The sequence below is a fragment of the Gadus morhua genome, chromosome 16, assembly GCF_902167405.1.
Source record: "Gadus morhua chromosome 16, gadMor3.0, whole genome shotgun sequence".
NCBI lineage: Eukaryota > Metazoa > Chordata > Actinopteri > Gadiformes > Gadidae > Gadus > Gadus morhua.
Genome location: NC_044063.1, coordinates 25365464 through 25382963, shown reverse-complemented (window position 1 = coordinate 25382963; position 17500 = coordinate 25365464). Strand labels below are relative to the sequence as shown.

At 49.9% G+C, this 17500-nt stretch overlaps 1 protein-coding gene across 2 annotated transcripts in view; it reads right to left on the bottom strand.

The window, feature by feature from the left end:
* The window catches only part of LOC115561351 (ephrin type-A receptor 4), a 58147-nt gene that overhangs the window by 1092 nt on the left and 39555 nt on the right, over nt 1-17500 (bottom strand). The window contains exons 6-18 of one of the 2 annotated variants that reach the window (XM_030381338.1): nt 16619-16743; nt 16282-16441; nt 15086-15197; nt 13269-13324; nt 12713-12826; nt 11451-11636; nt 7002-7063; nt 6153-6362; nt 5753-5902; nt 5184-5380; nt 3599-3763; nt 1518-3174; nt 1-635 (exon numbers count right to left, since the gene is read on the bottom strand). The exon at nt 1-635 is cut by the window's left edge and continues 1092 nt beyond it. In XM_030381338.1, coding sequence (XP_030237198.1) covers nt 3060-3174; nt 3599-3763; nt 5184-5380; nt 5753-5902; nt 6153-6362; nt 7002-7063; nt 11451-11636; nt 12713-12826; nt 13269-13324; nt 15086-15197; nt 16282-16441; nt 16619-16743 — 1652 coding nt within the window. In that variant the 3' untranslated portion in view covers nt 1-635; nt 1518-3059. Of the gene's footprint in view, nt 636-1517; nt 3175-3598; nt 3764-5183; nt 5381-5752; nt 5903-6152; nt 6363-7001; nt 7064-11450; nt 11637-12712; nt 12827-13268; nt 13328-15085; nt 15198-16281; nt 16442-16618; nt 16744-17500 lie in introns of both variants that reach the window. The other variant, XM_030381337.1, reaches the window with a different exon arrangement.

The following is a 17500-nucleotide window of genomic DNA, read 5'->3' as shown; positions in this document are numbered from 1 at the left end:
AACCAACACAACATCTGAGTCTCCTTCTCCAAAGTGGCGTGGAGACAGTTTTAGCATTACTGGTAGTACGTCAAGGACATTACTTCAGGCATTCAGTCTAAAAAAAGAAAAAAACTCACTCTCTCTCTAATACACACAAACACACACACACGCACACGCACACAAGTGTGCGCGCCAACATAGCTTTCACCCTGAAGTAATACTCACACGTAATCAAATGTAACTATACATGCAAAGGAAAGGAAATAATTCATCTTTAAAAAATAAAACAAAATCAAATGAAACTTTACAAATGAACACAAGTACATTGACCACCGGAGCAGGGTTTCTAGATTATATTACATTCTCTTTTTTTGTATGTATACTTATCAAGCTGTTAAAATCATTCAGAGCGTTTATCCGTTAGCGGTTGGAGCTTGTCGTTGCAGCGGTACACGGGTGCTAAGGTGTCGGGTGGGCGTGGCGCCGCGATGTAGGCGGGGCACCATGACGTGGGCGTGGTGCCGCGACCTGGACGGGTCTCCAGCGATGGAGATTTATGGTACGGTTCAGCAGTAGGGGAGGAGCTCCAGAATGAGAAACCAAGAAAGGATCCTGTATGTGTGTGTGTGTGTGTGTGTGATCAACACCAGCAGCTGCAAGGAGAGAGAGAGAGAGAGAGAGAGAGAGAGAGAGAGAGAGAGAGAGAGAGAGAGAGAGAGAGAGAGAGAGAGAGAGAGATAACGGTCAGTCACTGTGGTTTAAATGTATAAACAAGTTTCCATTGGCATGCCATCCCGCAATGACAATTACCGGTACGTTTTCAAAAGCAGAAGAGAAAACTGTACACATTCGCAGAAAGCAATGGGGCGACGACAGCCAGTCATGACATCAATAGGAAAATCGGTGGGCTGGCACAAGTGAAAAGCACTCCCCAGAATAAAGAGTAAAAACAAATGGGCTGCCTCCTGATGCCAGTAAACGTATCTCTGGACTGGCGGAGGACCAGAGCGTCCGTCTCATTAACATGCCAGGGGGGGCGCCCGGACCCTGATGACTGATCACGGTGCGGGGCTATTGATCTGCTCCCCCCTGCCTCAGGTGGCGCGACCGGCTTGTTCATTAACACACACATCCCCCCCCCCCCCCCCCACAGAGGTCTCACACGCCCAGCGGAAGCAGGAGGGAACAGGAGGAGGGGGGAATAATGTGTGTGTGAGGGAGAGAGGGAGCAAAGGTGAGAGACTAAGAGGAGATGGGAGGGAGGGAGGGAGGGAGGGAGGGAGGGAGGGGGAGGGAGGGAGGGAGGGGGAGGAAGAGGAAGAAAGGCCAGCATATTCTAATGGTGTCTTATGTGGAAATGTGCCACCCTCTAAGGGCAAATATGATATTATACCCCATGTGAGGTCCATTTTTCAGTGATTTTATAATGATTATGATTATAATCATTCAAAGACTTTTGACAAGACTGCAGCAAACTATTGGACAAAGGAATCAAATAAACAAAAATAGATAGAAATACATGAATAGATTCCTACCGTGGTGAGGATTGGATACCATCCAGCAGACATCCCGTTGGTCATCGTGATTTGGCCCAGGGATGTGTATGATGATGATGATGAAGATGATGATGAAGATGGTGATGCTTAAATCCTTAAACATGTTGTCTTTAATCACATCCCAGTATCCTCGGTAAACTCCAAACATCTCTCAAGCTTCCGGTCCGCTTTAACAAAGCCCAGACGACGTCGACTGGACCACACAGCCGTCCGTCAAAAGGCCGGGGCGGGACATGGCCGCGCGTCCCGCCCTCGGCGTGTACCGATTGGCCGATGAATGGAAGTATCCTCATTAGAATCCTGAAGGTAAAGTCACTGAGGTGAAACATCGAGCAGATAGAGAGGAGGTGGTTGTCGGGGGCTACGGGCAACGGTGGAGGGAGGGGGGATGGGGGGGGGGGAGGGATTTGATAATGCACCTCTGGAAGATCAGAGACATTCTTGCCGATGTCCTGAGGGCCACAAAAATCCACCGTCCTGGGGAAAAAATCAAGACCAGTTTTGTGGGGTGGGGGGTGTGGTGGAGGAGTTTAGGGGGGGGGGGGAGTACAGAACTCATTTTCAGAGCAACCCCAGCCCCCCCCCCTCCCCCCTTCCCCCGGTTTCCCCTCTCGTGCAGAGCTGTCTAAAAGCTTATCCCCTCGCGCGTTCACTGCTTCAGCTCCCCCGTCTCGCTCTCCGCCAGAGGTATTGTCTATACGCAGAGGGCAAGGATCCTCCATTTTGTCTGTCGGATATCAAGCAGATCCAACCCAAAGAGAGAGAGAGAGGGAGAGAGAGGGAGAGAGAGAGAGAGAGAGAGAGAGAGAGAGAGAGAGAGAGAGAGAGAGAGAGAGAGAGAGGGAGAGAGAGAGAGAGAGAGAGAGAGAGAGAGAGAGAGAGAGAGAGAGAGAGAGAGAGGGAGAGAGAGAGAGAGAGAGAGAGAGGGAGTGCCGTTGGGGGTAGCCAGTGAGCCCCGACACAACCCACAGAACCAATTTATAATACAACAAACACAGCTACGGGGGGGGGGGGGGGGGGGGGGGGGATGTTGAGAAAATATCAGTTTAGCGGATTATTCCACATAAGGTTCAGAGAAAACAACACTATTGCCTGGGAGGAAGAAAAGGTAAATATTCCCCCCCCCTCTGAATTCCTTCCGGACCGTTGAAGGCACTCCAGATTGGCCTCTCGGAAGACAGGGTGTCCGTCTTTTCCATCAAACCCCCCCACCTCCCTCCCTTGCCCCTCTGCCGCAAGCACAGCAGACAGAAATATCCTGCGCTCCGTTGAAAAAAAGGGCAATAAAGATCATATTTTTGTTCTTTGTCTACAAAAAGTGCCATTTACACAACTTTTTCTTCTTCTTCATCTTCTTTTTGTTTTTTGTTCAGATCCAATTTAAAGTGCACGGATGAGGTAAACCATCTCTTCATAGTTTTCTTTCTCATATTTATAATTTTTTCTGTATTTTCTGTTTTTTCTTATGAAATAAAGTTGCTCCATCTTTTCCTTTTTTTTCATGAGCGACGCCCGGACCTCTCAGACGGGAACCATCCTGCCTTGCATTTGTTGCATTTGGGACAGCATTCCCTGGACACTGGTTAGGATCTTATTCTGGTGCGCCGCTGACGAGATGCCGATGCGAGCCATTTCTCTAAGAGGAGGAAAACACAGAAGCGTTTGTTAGTGGAAGCGTGGACCGCCGACATAAACAACTCTTAGCTTTTTTTTATCTATTACTGCCTTTTCGTCAACTTTTCAACGACTTCAACTGCCGCACAAGGAAATCCACTCAAAAACCATCACTTGAACCCAGTCCACCCAGTGCTCAGTGGAAACATTACCATTACAGCTTGGCAACTGGGACCAAGAGTCGGGGAGGGCCGACATGGGAAAGACAGACGCATGAACGGATACCAAATTGAAAAACATTGCAGAGCGGTTCGAGGGCTAAATATACACACACACATAAACATTATTCAAATCCCCCGCTCCTTCAACCACGCCAGCGACACCCCACTCCCGTCCCCCCCACAACCCCCCCCCCGCCACCCCCGCCATCACCCAGCACTACTTACTCCTGCGTCATGTGGACCACAGCCTCCGGGCTGGTGTACCCGGCGGCGGTGAAGTTGTCCCCGTACCTCTCCATGCCGATGGCCCGCAGCCAGTCCTCCACGGAGGCCGAGTCGGGGACGGAGGTGACCTCAGGGCTGCCGGGCTCCAGCAGGGTGGTGTGGGGTCTGAGGGAAAACATTAAAAGTGGACCGTTTAGTTCTGCTTCGTTCCTCCCGTCCCAGTCCTACTCCCCCCCCCCCCCCCCCCCAACCGTGACTGAGAATGTTTTTTCGCAAACACAGTCCGACCCGGCTCCCCCCCAAATCCCCTCAGACGTGTCCGTCCTCTGAGGAACCCGCCCAAGTCAAACAGAAACGCTGCCGAGCTGCCGGGGTGGATGTGGTCGGTGGAGTCTGGCGCGTGCGGAGAAACGGCAGACGTCAGAGTTCACCTCAGAGCGCCCGTTTGATTCGCCGCTCCCCTCTCGTCCGCGGAGGCTGTGCGTCCGCTCCAGTGACGAGCCTTTTCCCTCCCTGCTTTTTTTCCTTCCCCTTACAACACCGTTGCTTTGGTGCTTTCACGACCCTGACCGCCGGCCGTTAAACTTTTACCCGGGGGTTGGGGGAGGGGAGGGGGAGTGGAGGGAGTGAATGAGGAAAGATAACTCTTCCCTCCTCTCTGTTTCTCTTTCACACGAGCACTTTACGTTCCTTGTTTGCCTTTCTCTTCCTCCGAAGGACGTCAGTGGAGCCGCGAGACTACAATGTCAAACCGCCTGTAAGTGATTTCCACCCCACAGTAGGAGAAGGGAAAGGATTTCATTGAGACCTACACGCACACACACACACACACACACACACACACACACACACACACACACACACACACACACACACACACACACACCGGCTTCCATCTCCAACTGTAAAGCTTTACAGCTTTTTACTCCTCAGCTGCACTAATTAAACAAGCTCCGTTTTCTTTCTACCCCTCCCTCACAGCGAATAGCTTGGCTGAGTTGTGTGTGAGCCCCCCCCCCGCACGCCCTCAAACACACCAACGCGTGCGCGCCTCATAAAAGCGGTCAAACAGACTCCTCCCGGGCGCTGGGCCGGTCTGTAAACACGCGGGTCGTTCCTCGACACGTCGCTCTGCTTAAGGGTAATGGTGGCGGCGCACTCAGGTCATGTTTGTTTTTTAACTCCGGTGCCGCTGCCGCGCGGTCGTAACTCTCGGGGCTCTTCAGGAGTCCGCCGAGCGTTCCTTGGGCCCCGAGCCACCGCCGACCGCGGGCCCCGTTGGCACCGGGATAATGTTAGCCAAAATGTTTGCATTGTAATCAAAGCGTCAATAAAAGCACTGAGCAACTAGTGGGAAGTGTAAATGCTGAAACAAGCATGTGCGTGTTGCAGTGTGTGTGTGTCTGTGCTTTCGTTTGTGTTTGTGCGCGTGTGTGTTTTTGTATGTGTATGTGTGTGTGTGTGTTATTCCCAACAAATAACGTATCTCCTTGTTTAATCTAAGTTTTGAATGCGTCGGTTTTTCCCCTATCCTGTGTTGTTGTCGTTGTGGTTCTGTGTGTTTCTTCATCCCCCTCCGTCTCACCTGACCGCGGCGTCCCCCCCGGTCCTCTTCAGGCTGTTGGGGTTGCGGATCAGCTTGTCCAGCATGTTGACGATCTGACCGAACTTGGGCCGGTCGGCCCTCTCCCGCTGCCAGCAGTCCAGCATGAGCTGGTGCAGCGACACGGGGCAGTCCATGGGCGGGGGCAGCCGGTAGCCCTCGTCGATCGCCTTGATCACCTGGGGGGGAGGAGGCAGGGGGGGGGGGGGGGGGCCTTTAAGGTCAAGTCAAGTCCATTTTATGTATAAAGCTGTTTTAAAAACAACCAGGGTAGTAAATAAATAGGAGAAACATAATTGATCCACGCAGAAGAACCAATATACAGACGGAATAAAAGATGAGCGCCACAACTTGGCTGGGATTGAAGGCCAAGAAGACAAGGTAGGTTTTTAGGGGGGATTTAAGTGGATCTGCAACATAACTATGCTATCAAGCTTTTGTATTTGCATTCTATCGTTAGTATCCAACAATGAACCATTGACTGCATATCAATATACTGTATAAATGTATGTCTATATAACCCTGTTTAGATTTTATTTGCCTCTACTTACATCCTGGTTACTCATGTCCCAGTAGGGCCGCTCCCCGTACGACATCACTTCCCACATGACGATGCCGTAGCTCCACACATCGCTGGCCGACGTGAACTTCCTGTAGGCGATGGCCTCCGGGGCTGTCCAGCGAATGGGGATCTTCCCTCCCTGTGATGGACAGGCAGATCATGATTAGTGAGAGTCACAATAATAAGTGAGAACTAATTCTACACAATCCCATTTTTGGTTTCTTGTTTTAAGAAAAATGTAGTAAAATAATTACAATCCAACACAGCACATACGACCCCTGGCCTCAGAGAAATATACAACACACACACGCGCACACACATACACACACACTCGCACACACGCGCACACACACGCACACACACACACACACACACACACACACACTCACCCGGGTGGTGTAGGCGGCCTCAGGGTCGTCCTCCAGCACGCGGGACATGCCGAAGTCGGACACCTTGCACACCAGGTTGCTGTTGACCAGGATGTTGCGCGCGGCCAGGTCCCGGTGAACGTAGCTCATGTCCGACAGGTACTTCATGCCCGAGGCGATGCCGCGGAGGATGCCCACCAGCTGGATCACCGTGAAGCGCCCGTCGTTCTTCTGCAGAGGCACAGGGGGGGGGGGGGGGGGGGGGGGGGGGGAGAGGTGTCATTTCATGCGTCCCAGCGGATTGTGACGGTTCCAAGGCCGGTAGGTGCGGAGGAAGAGCGCGTCTGAATCCTAAACAGTACTTTGATTTGGGTTTGGGTCGAGGAGGAGTGCTATGATGAAGGGTTTTCCGGCATTGCCAGGTTTTTTGGGCGGATGTGAAACGCTCATTAGTAAGGATTTCAAAGGCCGTACTCAGAACCTGGTCTGAATAGCACAATTGCCGTGCTTTGATTTCGCCAAAATCTGTAAATGCTTGGATACTATGCACATACGTGGTGTCTGATTTGCTGGATTCGAAACCGACAACATGACAAAAGGTAAAAAAGTAGGGTTCGTTATTAATTATCCTAATAAGTGAAGCAGACATCTAATGGTGTGAGTGACACATAACCACTCTTTAGGTCACGCAACAGTAACTGAACAAGTTCATGCCTGTATTCTATTGTGCCCCACACGCTACATTTGAAGGATAACAATGCAGAGATAAGACGGGATTGCCTCGCTACACACAAACACACACACGCACACACACACACACACTGAGTAGGAAATTGTAACACGTGTGTGAAAAGTGAATGCATGACTGACCCTCAGGAATGCATCCAGAGATCCATTCTCCATGTACTCTGTGATTATCATTACTGGCTTACCTAGAGGGAGAGGGAGAGAGAGGTAGAGGGAGAGAGAGGTAGAGAAGGGGCAGGGAGAGAGAATGAAAGGCAGATGATTATGGAGGTAAATGATGCACATCACAGCCCATCTCTATGGGGGAGCCTCAGGGGAACAACTCAGTGTGTGCGTGTGTGTGTGTGTGTGTGTGTGTGTGAGTGTGTGTGTGTGTGTGTGTGTGTGTGTGTGTGTGTGTGTGTGTGTGTGTGTGTGTGTGTGTGTGTGTGTGTGGGGGTGTGAGTGCCAATCAATTTGTGATTGTGTGCGTGCGTTCAACTGTGGGTGCATGTGTGTGTGTTCTTGTGCCTTTGTGTGTGTGTGCGCCCATGCATGTATGATTGTGCGCGTGCCCAAGCACATATGTGTGTGTGTGTGTGTGTGTGTGTGTGTGTGTGTGTGTGTGTGTGTGTGTGTGTGTGTGTGTGTGTGCGTGTGTGCGTGCCCATCCATGCATGCTTGTGAGTGTTGGTGTGTGTTTATGTGTGTGTGCGTGCGTGTGTGTGTGTGTTTTCGGCCATCCATCTCTGTCCTGTAGTGATTTAATTAGCTCACTGTTACGGTTGCCCTAGACCCCTCCCCGTACAGAGGGAGGCATCTTCACTGAAACAAAACACCACTCACACACAGAAACAAACACACACACGTAAACCACTGACACACACACACACATGCACCGTGACTTTCTGTCCTTTCAGCATGCAAATTGGGCCATTGGACGTGTCTACTTTGTATTGTCCCCACAATAGAAGTCTCATCCCTCAGACAAAAACACACGCCGACACCCAACAGCCACACCGGCCCACCGCGCATCCTGCTAAGTCACCACTTATGTCCATCACGCTCACTCAGGGTCCCTTTATCTCTCTCAGCCCATCTCTCCGCTGCCAACTTTTCTCACCACATCTGTCACTTTCTTTCTAGGCGCCTCTCTCTTCTCTCACCCGGCCCAGCGCCACGTTCACCCCTCTCTTCACCCCGTCTCTCTCTCTGTCTCTCTCTCTGTCTCTCTCTCTATCTCTCTTTCTCTCTCTCTCTCTCTCTCTCTCTCTCTCTCTCTCTCTCTCTCTCTCTCTCTCTCTCTCTCTCTCTCTCTCTGCCTCTCTCTCTCTCTCTCTCTCTCTCTCTCTCTCTCTCTCTCTCTCTCTGTCTCTTTCTCTCTCTCTCTCTCTCTCTCTCTCTCTCTCTCTCTCTCTCTCTCTCTCTCTCTCTCTCTCTCTCTCTCTGTCTCTCTCTCTCTCTCTCTCTCTCTCTCTCTCTCTCTCTCTCTCTCTCTCTCTCTCTCTCTCTCTCTCTCTGTCTCTCTCTCTCTCTCTCTCTCTCTCTCTCTCTACGGTATGTGTCTCATGGGAATTTCTGTTTCTTTATCTTTGTGTTTGTGTCTGTTTTTGTGTGTGTGTATGTGTTTGTGTGTGTGAGTCTCTGTGTGTGTTTGTGTGCGTGTGTGTGTGGATGGACATTCCCTGTTGGGTGTCTGTCCCCGCCTCTGGGGATGAGGCAAGGGGTCGGAGAGAAAAGAAAAGAAAGGGGGAGGGGAGGTTTGTGGTTTTGTTCGGTGTTTTTGGGCATACAGCTTTGGGCAAGATGGTGCTACGCCAGCTATTCACCAGCCACCAGCTAAGCCAAGCTAAGCTCATACCTAAGAGCACGACATTATAACATTTAACTTCATTTTAATGGACACACTAAAATAAGAGGTAGAATGCTATGTTGGGAGGTTCTGGGTTTTCCTTCAATGAAACCAGAATGAAAAGGATTGGACAGGAGTATTTTTCCGTTGTTGCTCGCGGTGCCAGTGTACACACGGTGTCAGCGAGCACGGCCTTTGGCAGCGCAGCTCTCCAGTGTGAAGTTCAACCACTCCACTGCGGCCAATCCCACTTGTGCCAGGACACTGTCACTCAACCGCTTGGCCCGCCTCCTGAGTGGCAAGGCTTTCATCCCGGGGTCTCAGGGATCCCCGAGTTGAGGAAGTGGTGTTCAGGTTTCGGCGGGCAGGGCCCCCTGTTTTCTCAGCCATCTTTGTTCCCTCTTTGTTCGTCGCCTCTTCCCGGGGCTATGGATGATTGACAGCTCCCCAATCAAGTCTGAGGAGCTTCTGACCTGTAACACCAAAGCTCTCCCATTCCCAGACCCGCCCTCTTCCTCCTGGGCTATTTGCATGCTAATTCCTTGTTTGCTGAATACTCCCTGCTGCTTTTGGCAATGAACTCAGGGCAAGTGCCCCATTGGCTAGTGATCACCTGCCAACCACATAGCTACTGATGGGGGGGGGGGGGGGGGGTAGGAGCGTTATGGTCTCCCCCCCTTCATTCAACAAATGGGTTTTCAGTATTAGTGTTTTACAGTGAACAAAGGTCCAAACATGAATTTATGATAATGTCCCTCTATTTTTTTTTTTACTTTTAATTTAAAAGGGGTAGAGGCTCTGCACTTAAATTACACTGTGACGCAGGAGAAATATAAATACTCTGAATGTCTGACAAAAAACGTGGTCTGTGAGGTATTATAGCGCTGTTATGAATTTAGTGGCTATTTAGAGTCTCTCAATAATTAATAAGGCCTAATTGGCTCTGTTGGACATGCAGCAGGCGAACTGAGCCAGGATTGAAAATCTCTTTTGACTTAATTGTAATGGGGAGACGAAGGGAAAAAAGTGCAATTCAAATAATCGAATTTTAATAGATTCCACTAACACACTCAAGTGTGAAAGACTAATTGGTCCAACCCTCACATCAAGTGTGAGTTTGTTTGTGTGTTTCGTGTATGTGGGGGTGTGTGTTTGTGCAATATTTTCCAATCCTCGATGCCTTTCTCGTTTGAGCCGGTCTCCTTCCATCATTGGCTCTCCCTCCTTCTCCTTTCTTATCTCTGTCATTTCTATTTTATTTAACTACTTCTCTCGCTCTCCTCCCTTTGTCACCACACATGGTTCTTGTTCTCCATCAAGGAATTATCTTCTCATGGTTTGACCTGTTGGGATCCTTTTTTTCCATCGCTCCATCGTACCCTATCTCTCTCTCTCTCTCTCTCTCTCTCTCTCTCTCTCTCTCTCTCTCTCTCTCTCTCTCTCTCTCTCTCTCTCTCGAGCGCCTGGGCTGTTTCTGTCACCACGTCTTAAAACACTTCATCAGTCTTAGTCTGAACCACCATACAAGAGACCCATATGTAGCAACCAGCAATGTAACATGCAACATGTAAAAACACAAACACACACACACACACACACACACACACACACACACACACACACACACACAAAACACACACACACACACACACACACACACACACACACACACACACACACACACATACACACACACACACACACACACACACACACACACACACACACACACACACAAACAAACCTACATGTACACACACAAACACACTCACACACTCACACACAATGTGTGAATTACCCCTTTCCACTAACATTTGTGGATTAAAATACACAAAATGCTTAAAACACGTGCGTGGAACATGTTCTTGTTCTGAACACAAGGTCTGAAACGGTCTGGAAGGAAGGTGTGAAACAAAGGGCCATGGTATGTGTGTGTGTGTGTGTGTGTGGGGGGGGGGTTGTCTAGATTGCCCAGGGCAGAGGAAGAGAATAAGAAGCAGGGAAGTGTGTGCGTTGGGGAGATGGGGGGGTGGCGGTGGGGTGGTCTGGCTGGTGTTCTGTGGCAGATAGAGAGGGGATAGGGTATCGCTCCCTAACCCCAAACACATTTACAGCTGACACCATGATTAATGAGCCTAGCACTTCGACACAGGCCCCCGCTTCAGGACCCATTAGCCCCCCACCCCACACTGTTCTCCACACACACACACACACACACACACACACACACACACACACACACACACACACACACACACACACACACACACACACACACACACACACACACACACGCACATGCACACACAAAGATACACACACAGACAGACAGTAACACACACACATCGACACACAAATTGCTGTTTACTTCCCACACTCTGTTGCTTCCTCTATCTGCCTACATTGCTCCTGACTCCTGACCAGTGGACCCCTCTGCCATCTGGACAAGACCCACCTGGACCGACCCAGGGTCGGATGTCCCGGATCCCCCCACACACACACACACACACACACACACACACACACACACCTCATAACAACTGCATCAGAGGCCAATTCTCACAGCAGGACAGCCCTGGTGGCAGTGCATGTTTGGCTGCACATTATTGAGACTTCCTGGTGCACCAAATCTATCTCAAATTCAATCAATGGATGTACACGCAAACACACGCATACTAAAACACCCACATAAACCAACACACACACACACACAACAAATCCACGGTGGGTGGCCCACTTACATTTTGTGACAACGCCCTCGAGGTGAATGATGTTGGGATGGTCAAACTGGCCCATGATGCTGGCTTCAGACAGGAAGTCCCGCCTCTGCTTGTCGGTGTAGCCCGCCTTCAGGGTCTTGATGGCCACACAAATCTCTCTCTTACCCGGCATCTTCAGGCGGCCACTGCACACCTCGCCAAACTCGCCTGCAACGCACGGCGGGAGGGAGGGCAACACACGGTTGAGCTGTCTGCGTTGATGGAATCATATTCCACTACGAACACACAAAATCCTAGATACAGGGATCCTGTCCCATTGATCAGAGGGGGTTTGTGTGTGTGTTTGTGTGTGTGCTGTGCTGGCGTCAATTTTTCCGGATGTCTGCTTTCAGTGCACTTGAAAGCATGTGTTAGTGCATGTACTGCTATAATCTTAAATATTTGAGCGTGCATGTAGCTGGTATGTATGTGTGTGGCGTGTGTGTGTGTGCTTGTATGTGTGTGTGTGTGTGTGTGTGTGTGTGTGTGTGTGTGTGTGTGTGTGTGTGTGTGTGTGTGTGTGTGTGTATGTGTGTGGAGAGAGATATGCTTTAATCATTGATCAGCGCCTCTAATCCATGATTCCTTCTTCTCCAGCAGAGCAGAAAATATGGAGCAAAGGGTGGTAGAGTTTGTGTGGGTTTGTGTGAGTTTTTGAGTGTGTGTATGGGTGTATTTGTGTGTATTTGAGTGTGTGTGTGTGTGTGTGTGTGTGTGTGTGTGTGTGTGTGTGTGTGTGTGTGTGTGTGTGTGTGTGTGTGTGTGTGTGAGTGTGTGTGTGTGTGTGTGTGTGTGTGTGTGCGTATGTGTGTGTGTCAGTGGGGGGGCGGGAACGGCGGCCTGGGGGAATTGATATTGATTCTGTTTCTGTATTATTTTGTCATTGGATGACTTTACCCAGGCCACAGAAATAGCAGGGACAATGTATTTAGCCTCCACTGTTATTCCTCACCCGATCCCTCCTCTCCGGGGGAGACACAGTAAATGTTATCATCCCAGTAAAAAAAAAAAAAACCAACAGGTTACATTCTGTTGAAGGCACCACGCATGCCCATGAAGCCGTGTGCGTGCATTAATCGCTCAAATACTGATGCTGTATGTGTGTGTGTATGTGTGTGTGTGTGTCATGTTGGTTCCGCGAAAAAGAGAGAAAAAGGGTGATCACTGTGAGTTATCTTGGGTTACGAGTCGTCAGTGTCACGCACGACCGACGACGAAGAGGAGGAAGACGAAGGGACCCTCACCGATGCCGATGACTTTCTCAATCTTGATGCATGAGGCGTCGATTTCCTTTGCAAACTCGCGGACAGCCTGGTTGGGGTCCTCGTAGGTGAAGGGGTCCACGTAGATCCTCACTCCTGGAAGGACAAAGGAAAGGGAATAGAAAAAAGACCATAATGAATTCCTTCTGGAAGTCTCCATCTGTTGCGTATTTCCAGCGGGCTGGAGGCGACTACTAAACACCGCTTCTCCTCTTCTCCCTGTATCCCTTCTCTCCCTGCTCTCCCTTTCCACACTCTCTGTTCAGCTCTCATTCAGAACCGTTTCGGCCAACATGGAGTTCATTAACACTTTAGATTTTGTCGGCAGCAAAAGGCATCAGGCCTCACTAATGACCCCGCTATGAAGTGGTTGGAGGCCATTAAAAATGAGCGTGAATTATGTGAACAATTTACTTTGTTATACATATATACACTCTGAGAGCACTTCTCAATTTGGCCCTCGGGGCGTAGTATTAACGCACTTCACAGCGCTGTCGTGTTTCCATGAGGTGCAGCAGTCGTCCCATGCCTGGCTTACCTTGGTGGAGGTGCTTCTCCTCGTCTGAGTCCTGCTTGGCTTTGCTGTATTTACTTCTTCTAGGGAGACGGAGGGAGTGAGATTGTCAGATTCAGCGGATGGAAAGCACAGCAAGACGCAAGACAAAAGATCCATGTGTAGAAATCATTAGACGGTATTTAGTGAGATCTGTGTGGTCTGGGATTAAGGTCGCTTGATTTGCTATTTTACAGGTCCTAAGACAAAGGAGGACTCATCTGGTCTCCTTGCATGCGTAAACCGCTGGTTTGACACCAAAACACGACGCCACTTTTGCGCCTTCTCAGAAGAACATTTTCTCTGTGTCGTGCCGGGAGAATGTAAAAGTATGATCACAACTACGTAATCGAAAATAAAAAAGGCTGAATTTTGTCTGTGGCCAAAGTCAGGTTTAGGACATGTTAATTGTAAAATATCTGGCACATTGTCGCCGGTGCGCCTGGTTATTGATGTGTGTGGTCAGTGTGTGGAAAGGAGCAGATGTGCTGGACATTGTCTGCCTGAATGGTTCAGTAATGACTGGCACACGGCTAGGTGATTATGGTCCCGCCCCTCAATCAGATGACAGCCGGCCCACACAATGAGTGTGGAGGAGGACGCCGTATGCATATAAAGCAGCCACGCATCGCACAACCACCTGCTCGGCTGGGGAGGACGGCCAGGCAATCAAACATGCACGCACTCGTGCAGGCTCGATGCATACGTGCACTAACTCACAACATACACACACACACGCACACATGCATGCATATACACACACATAAACCCCTGGCAGATGCAATCAAATCTTAAACACACATACATTTACATACAGATGTAAGTAAACAAAGACAGACTTATGCATATACTTCTACTAGCACCATCACACACATGCAAATATGTTATTTCCTGTTTAAATTGACACACATACGCACACAGGCGAGTGTGGGGAGAACCCTGAGGTGAGGGAGCCCCATCTGCATACATGTAATCCCATTTGTGTGTCCCCGCTTTCGTACCGCTCCCTGGTTAACACCCTGAGATTGGGTCACTGTGAATCCACCTGCTGCCTCTTTCACTGCCTCTCTCGCCGCCTCCATATCTCTCTCCACTGTCTTCCTATCACTCTCTCCCTCTCTATTTCTGACTCTCTCTCTCTCTCTCTCTCTCTCTCTCTCTCTCTCTCTCTTTCCGATGCTCTCTTTCTCTCTCTCTTTCTGACTCTCTCTCTCTCTCTCTCTCTCTCTCTCTCTCTCTCTCTCTCTCTCTCTCTCTCGTCTCTCTCGTTCTTTCTCTGTATCTGTCTAAATGTTAGACCCCATTTTCCGACTTTTCCTTGCCTGGGATCACCCACAAACATGCATGCATGAGTGAGCGCACACACAAAAATACACATACACATTTCCATTTTCTCTCACTTTCATCCTGTTCAAGCGGGTCAGTGAGGTGCAGGAGGATGGAAAATCACCTGATTACAGGCCGAGAGTGAGACAGAGAGAGCGAGAGAGAGAGAGAGGGAGGGGGGAAGAGAGAGAGAGCGAAGGGTCGCTGATTGCATCTCTTCCGCTCTTAGGCTGTCAATCATGTCTCTGGTGGGCCGAGACGTCACTCACAAGCGTCTGTGCCCGAGTGTGTGTGTGTGATCGTCTGTCTGTGTGTGCGTGTGTGTGTTTTTGTGTGTCCGTCTATGATGTGTGCCAGTTACCGTGCAAAACAAGACGTCCCCTTGTCAGAGAGGAGAGGCAAAGAGACAGAAAGCAGAAGGACAGAGACAGACAGAGAGAGATAGATTGAGAGAGGAGGTAGGGGGGGCTGCTCACCTCCGGCTGATGACAAAGGCGCTGATGAGGATGATGAGCAGGACGATGCTGCCCACCACAGACACCAGCAGCACGGTGGAGTTGGTGCCGTCGCCGATGATGGGAGCTGGGACTGCATGAGAGAGAGCGAGAATTGATTGATTGATAATCAACAAAGAGGATACTTCTATCAGAGTCTCCTCTCGTTAATAATATTGTGTGCCCTGTTCCTCAAGGGGGTCGAATTGAAAGTGGGTAGCGTCAGGGGAATGCCGCTCAGATTAATACAAAATTAAGGGATGTAGGGAGACATGGGAAAGATCGAGGGAGAAGGAAAACAAAGAGATCTAGCAAACAGAGAGCGAAGAAAAGCAGGGATGGAAAAGTGGAAAGGCACCGCAAGAGTCAACGCCGCCAAACTCAATAAAATCCCCTCCAGACCAAGAGAGGCTTGCCGTTTGCACACGGCCTTCACCTCCATCTCCCTGCTGCCCTCTGCACATCCTCAATCCCCCTTGTTTGCCCTTCCTCCTCATTCATCCATTTCCTTTCCACTTCCCTCCATAAACCCCCCAGCAGCCAGCCTCCTCTATTGTCTTCCGGTCGGGCGTCCCATGAGGGCCGTTCCCTTGACCGTGTCGTTATCATGCCCCGCCCCCTCATCTGCATTATAATACTGTGGAGGGTGTGTGTGTGTGTGTGTGGGGGGGGGGGGGGGGGGGGCGACACCTGTGTCTACTGGGGGTCATCACCCTAACCCGTAAAGGACTTTTGTGTGATTGCCTGGTTACAGTTTAAGCGCACAGTGAGGTAATGTCTATGTGAATGAGAAGGGGACGCATTGGTGTTGACATGCAATGGCTTTTGGCTGATGGGGAAGTTTGGGGAAGAAATTTCAGTCGCTACTGGGGACATTGATGGCTGCGTGATGTCATTGAAGCCTGAAACCGACGACAGCTATTTGGAGGAAAGGATTTGCAATGAAATGCTGCAGAGGCATACTTTAGGAAAAATAAAACTATAAAACAAACAACCAGGTCTGGATCAGAGCACCTCGCACATCACCACCACCTGTGCAGCACGGTGATGTCATCAACACCCCACCAAATCGCTCGAGAAAATGAGAGAGAGCACGAGAGAGAGAGAGAGAGAGAGAGAGAGAGAGAGAGAGAGAGAGAGAGAGAGAGAGAGAAAGCGGTAGGGAGGGAGGTGCTCACCAGAGTTGGTCATGAACTCAAAGGGAGCGCTGAACTCCCCGTAGCCGGCGGCGGTGCGAGCGCGGACGTGGAAGACGTAGGAGGTGATCGGCGTCAGTCCCTTGATGTCGGCGTTCCGGGGCGAGGTCTTCACGATCCGGTAGCTCCTCTCGTTCTGGTCCTGTTGGCGGACCAAAAAGGACATGAAGAGAGAGACAAAGAATGAGTCATGTTTCATATTTACAACAACGCCCTCAATGGCAAAGCAAAACCATTTGTGATGCTTCTATGCAAATGCATTTTTTCATCAGTTTGTTCCTGAATGCGTTCATCCATGTAACCACAGCGATCTCCTTACCTTCTCATAGTATTTGACCTCATACTCGAGGATGACCCCGTTGGCGCGCTCCGGCTGGTTCCAAGCCAGGGAGATGGTGTGCCGGGTGATGTCCTTTGCCTGGATCATCGTCACAGGAGAGGGTGCTGGTGAATAAAAGAAGAACCAAAAAAAAGTCAGGGGAAAATCCCCAGAATAGCAAAATATAGTATTTTCCATAATCCAACGACTGACTGCTCCCACTGTGAGAGCTGAGCCCTAACATAGAGCCAGGCCACGGGGTAGGACCAGCTCCCCCTGTGGCATAGCTTGGCTCCCACTGAAAGGCCTTTAAGGTGTCAGTTATAGCAGCATGGAGACACAGCTCAATAACCACTGGAGTAATGAGTCTTGAGAACACTCTCTGAATGCTTGGCATCCAGTAGAACGGCTCAAACTGTAGTTTACCCAACGCTGTCATTCTTCCAAAGGGACTTTTCCTGTGACGCTGGCAGCAGTAGTAGCGCTTTATTTATGCAGCACCATATAAAGACTGACTTCATTTTTTTACGCCAGATTTCCGGGTCAAGCTGTGGAAAAGCAAACACGGCCACCGGGGAAGACGCTACCCAGCCTCAAGGTTTCTGGTTCATTTCATATTTATTCCAAAGGAGCAAATCAATTGGTTCGATTAAAGCCTGGGTAAACAATCTTATCTCAGGCTCTTTGTACAGCAGCTGATATTCAGGCCGTATTTCAAGCGCTTTGTGACCCTGGTCTGTGAAAGGCGCTGTACAAATAAAGCTTACTTACTTACTTACTTACTTACTTACTTACTACTGTGTGCACCTCCTTCCCCACCCGTCACTACACCCCACCATCTCCTCCATGTTAACACAGGAAGGTAAAACACCAGATAATGCC